Source organism: Amblyraja radiata, chromosome 28, assembly GCF_010909765.2.
Source record: "Amblyraja radiata isolate CabotCenter1 chromosome 28, sAmbRad1.1.pri, whole genome shotgun sequence".
In the NCBI taxonomy this organism is placed as follows: Eukaryota; Metazoa; Chordata; class Chondrichthyes; order Rajiformes; family Rajidae; genus Amblyraja; species Amblyraja radiata.
In genome coordinates, this window is record NC_045983.1 from 459,986 (window position 1) to 464,953 (window position 4,968).

Here is a 4,968-nt window from a genome sequence, read left to right on the forward strand (position 1 = left end):
CTTGTTTTGAAATAATCGCAGGATCATAGAAGAAGCCTCGACAACGCGGAAACCACTTTCCACCAATAGGGAGAGTGACCGGAACCTCCGGGAACTTCAATGAAACCTTGGGTGGGGCGGAAGGTCTCCAGAGGTTTCCGTTCAGTTTTCCTAAGTGGGACATGGGCATATCTTTATTAAATTTAAACCATCTCCACTCCCCCCCCCCTTCTCTCCCCTTCGCTCCCCTTCTCTCGCCTTCTCTCTCCCCTTCTCTCTCCCCTTCTCTCTCCCCTTCTCTCTCCACCCCACTTATTTTTATGGGCAGACAGCGCACCTCCGCTGTCCCTGGCCCCCACCTTCGCGATGTGTTTGTGTGTTTGTGTGTGTGTATGTGTGTGTGTGTGTGTGTGTGCGTGCGTGCGTGTGTGTGTGTGTGTGTGTGTGTGTGTGAGTGCGTGCGTGCGTGCGTGCGTGGGTGCGTGCGTGCGTGCGTGCGTGGGTGCGTGCGTGCGTGCGTGCGTGCGTGCGTGCGTGTGCGCGTGTGTGTGTGTGTGTGTGTGTGTGCGGTCAGCAGCAAAGATCCTGTAGGATCTTTGATTAGTAGATGCAGTTCACGCTTCGGTCGAGGCTTTCCAGGCAAGTGACCAAAACCCCTGGTGACTGACGGAGAGTGACCTTCCCTTCACCACCCTCCATACCAACTTCTAACCTCTCGCCTGCCTCTGTTTTGTATGAGATCCCACCCATATGATCGCATGACATATCAATGTCGTTAATGTGTCCCTGCTATTGGTGTTCATCAATCATGGATGTATAACTCTAATTAAATTTCATTCTTGACAGTTAACTCCGTGACGATTTGCATTCTATCCCGGGGGAAATGCGGTCTCTCCAAATGTGTGACGTACTATCTGATGGCCATGGCGTCTGCCGATCTGCTGGTAGTGATCCTGGACTTAATAATGAGGCACATTCCGATAGTTTATGAAGAACAGTTTATTTTTCTTGAGTCAATCCCGGTGTGTAATATCCACGCCGTCCTGCTCTATGCAGCCACCGACTGTTCGGTCTGGTTTACCGTCACTTTCACTTTTGATCGTTTTGTGGCCATTTGTTGCCAGAAGTTCAAATCTAAATACTGCACCGAGCAGACTGCGGCCTCTGTTATCGCGACCGTAACTGTGCTAAGTTGTTTAAAGAACGTGTTTTGGTATTTTATGCTGACTGGCGTTTACATGCTCGATAATCTTCCTTGGTTTTGCTGGGGAAGAAACGGCGTCGTATCCTCGCCTGCATGGGGGGCAATTGAATTTCTTCATTATCTCATCACTCCTGTGGGTGCGTTCATTGTCATACTCTTGCTTAACGTATTGACTGTCAGACGTATTCTAGTGGCGAGCAGAGCCCGCAAGAGACTCCGTGCTCAAGGCAATGTGGATAGTTGCCGAGACCCAGAGATGGAGAGCCGCAGGAAGTCTATCATTGTGTTACTCTTCATCTCGGGGAATTTCATTCTGCTCTGGGCCGCATTTGTCGTGTTTTCCATTTGGATGCGAATCTATTGTTTGTGGGCTATCACTGAATTCCCACCTTATTCTGTGCAAGAACTCGGCTTTATGCTTCAGCTCCTGAGTTGCTGCACAAACACTGGTCTTTACGCCGTGACACAAACCAAGTTCAGGCAGCAACTGAAGGATATGGTGAAACGTCCCGTCAGTTTCCTTACAAAATGCATAATAAGGTGAGAGGACCTAAGTAATTGTCAGACACAATGAACAGCAGCCACTGGGACGTTGTGCAAAACACAAAGTGCTGGAGCAAATCAGCGGGCTAGGAAGCATCTGTTGCAGAAATGAACAGACGATGTTTCGGGTCGAGACTTCTTCAGACCCAGTTCACCAGAATTTGATGAGTCCCGAGCAAAACGTCGTCTGCCCATTTCTGCAACAGATGCCGTCTGATCGCCGAGGTCCTCCAACACTTTCTATTTTGGGGAATTCGCAATCCTGACACGAGAGAACGGTACCCCGCCCCCTCACCCTAATAACTTTTCCAACTGCGTCTTCCATTTGGGATTGATGTTTGCTGGATTATTTTGTCAATCACTTCTTCCTACAGCAATCAGAACATTTGGTTCCGTTTATTTTCGATGTCATGTTTTCTGCCTCAGCCTTCTCGTGCCTGTTGCTGTTTATGTTATTGTCCTGCTGCAAAACTCAGGCTTCCTAGAGTCTAAAGAAAGCTTTCTGTCTGCTGTGCTCCCCACTAATTCGTTTGTTAATCATATTTCTCGCCTCTCCTGTTCAACTGGTGATATATTTCGCTTTCTCCCGCACTCCTCTCATACCCTTCTCCCTCTCTTTCCCACCTTTTCATATCACCTCCTATGTTTCTCTCTTCCTACATCTCTTTACATCTGTTCCCCTCTATCCTCACCTCTCACCCCTTCCTTCTTCTCTCCATCCCACTCTCTCTATTCTTCTCTCACTCTCTTCCCTTGATCTCTTTCTCATTCTTCCCATCGCGTTTTCGCATTCGCTTTCGCTCTATCTCTCTTCGTTTTATTTCCCTTTGAATCGGACTCCGTGTTATATGCCCATATGGTTACATGCGACTTCACTTACAGTGACTGAGAATTGTAGCGATGAAGAGAAACATCACAGCGAAAATATGCTCAACATTTAATGAGGGTTGACTAGTTTCTTTGAAGGGCGTGCCCTAGTCCAACACACAAAGCAGCCACTGGGTCAGCGATTCAATCTATACATCACGCTACCGAGTAAAAACAGCTAGCCTAATCCAGGAACATTTTCATCCAGGCTATTTCCTCATCTTCTCGCTCCCCTAGTGCAGAGGGTACAAAATATTGGAAACATGTACCACCAATATTCAGAAACGGTTCTTCCTCTTCTGTTACCACACAACCAAATGGTTCTCTCAAGAGCTGGGATTTATCTCCAAACTCCCAACCTCCCTTGTTACGAACCTTGGACTTTTTCCAATGCAAAACTGCATAATTAAAATGCTATAATGCTGCATTCTGACACGTGTGTCATGAGTTGTGCCTGTTTATGATGAGATTGTACCCGTGCACAGTAAGATTTGACTGCACAGCGCAAATAGTTTTTCCATTGTATTTCTGTACACGTCACAAGAATAAACTAACAGCATTACCAAAACAGTTCGAACCCAGTTATGTCCTTTGACTTTGATTTGCTTCGGCCCAATGTGATCCGCTGCCAGTGGAGAATAATTTAGCCTCAAATTTATTTCACATTTCAGACGCCCAAATTGCCGCACTCGTTATTCCACACAAAAGGAAGCAGAAGTACGGAGATTGACAAAAAGAGAGGTTGCCCCGATATATAAACGCGAAATCTGTAAGGACACTGCAAGGACACTCATGAATATGTATGGTTCGACTGTAGGGAAGCAAAGATACAGGTGAACGACCCACGTTCATTTTATATGGGCCACATGAATGCATACATGAGAGCGTTTTTAGCATAACGGTATCAGAAGCGACATCTCCCTGACATATTCGAGTGTAACGGTCAGTACTGGTTGTATAAACACAAAATGACCATGCTGTTTTGAACAAAGCAGTGGCTCAAATTTAACAAAAAACGCAGTTAGGCACGGTTACATTCAGCACTAGATGGAGAAACAACACGGCTTCCGGGTGAACCTCAGAGGCTACGTGCGGCAACAGATACGTGGGGGAATAGCGGGGCAGATCATGTGCTGCTGGCAGTGAAGTTGGTTAACACGCGCCAACCAGGGCACAACAATCCCGTCAGCATTGCTCTTCTTTCAAATAAAACCATACTGTCTGGAAAACCTCCCCATCTCCCACTTTATACAATTATACTATTATTTATTGTCATTTGAACCTCAAATGAAGTTCAAACGAAATTTGGTTTCTGCAGTCATACAATAAGAAAAGAACCAAGACATACAACCAACACAATTTACACAGACATCCATCACAGTGAATCTCCTGCTCACTGTGATGGAAGGCAAAGTCTTGTCTCTCCCCTGTGTTCCATTCTTCTCCCGATGTTAAAGCCCCGGCGGGCGATGTAGTGCCCCTGTCCCACTTAGGAAATCTGAATGGAAACCTCTGGAGACTTTGTGCCCCACCCGTGGTTTCCGTGCGGTGCCCGGAGGTTGCAGGACGTGGAAGCAGGTAGGGAGACAGACAAAAACCTCCGCGAACCGCAGGTTAGGGCGCAAAGTCTCCAGAGGTTTCCGTTCAGGTTTCCTAAGTGGGACAGGGGCATTAGGCTTCAAAGAATAAACCATTAGTCCGCTCAACCACTACCTCGAGCTGATGCCCATTTTCCGAACCGATCAACAACCTGTTGCAAATCTTTACAACAATCTATACTGTGTACAACACCACACACGTTAGTGTAATCTGCAAATTTACTAATGATATCTTGTGCGACAAGCAGCATGTCGGCCCAGCACCAAACCCTGAGCCACACCGCACGTCACAGTTCTCCAGTCCGGAAAAAACAACCTTCCACCATCACCCTCTGCTTCCTACCATAAATGGAACTTTCCATTCAATCAGCGAGGTCCTGACAAATGCCTTCTTGAAATCAATATATACAACGCTGCAGCTCTGCTCTGGTCAGCTTTTAGACAATAGACAATAGACAATAGGTGCAGGAGTAGGCCCTTCGGCCCTCCGAGTCAGCACCGCCATTCAATGCCATCATGGCTGATCATCCTCAATCAGTACCCCGTTCCTGCTTTCTCCCCATATCCCCTGACTCCGCTACTTTTAAGAACCCTATCTAACTCTCTCTTGAAAACATCCAGAGAACTTGCTTCCACCGCCCTCTGAGGCAGAGAATTCCACAGACTCGCCACTCTCTGTGAGAAAAAAGTGTTTCCTCATCTCCGTTCTAAATGGCTTACTCCTTATTCATAAACTGTGGCCCCTGGTTCTGGACTCCGCCAACATCGGGAACATGT

General features: G+C 47.0%; 1 protein-coding gene across 1 annotated transcript; it reads left to right on the forward strand.

Annotated features, from left to right (window-relative positions):
• Window positions 1-902: 902 nt before the first annotated feature.
• Window positions 903-1,727, forward strand: LOC116989128 (probable G-protein coupled receptor 139). The gene has a single exon (XM_033046354.1). The coding sequence runs from the start codon at window positions 903-905 to the stop codon at window positions 1,725-1,727; it is 825 nt and encodes a 274-aa protein (XP_032902245.1).
• The last annotated feature ends 3,241 nt before the right edge of the window (window positions 1,728-4,968 follow it).

Coding starts and splice junctions, on each gene's coding strand:
- LOC116989128 (XM_033046354.1), top strand. CDS start 903: ATGGCGTCTGCCGATCTGCTGGTAGTGATCCTGGACTTAATAATGAGG.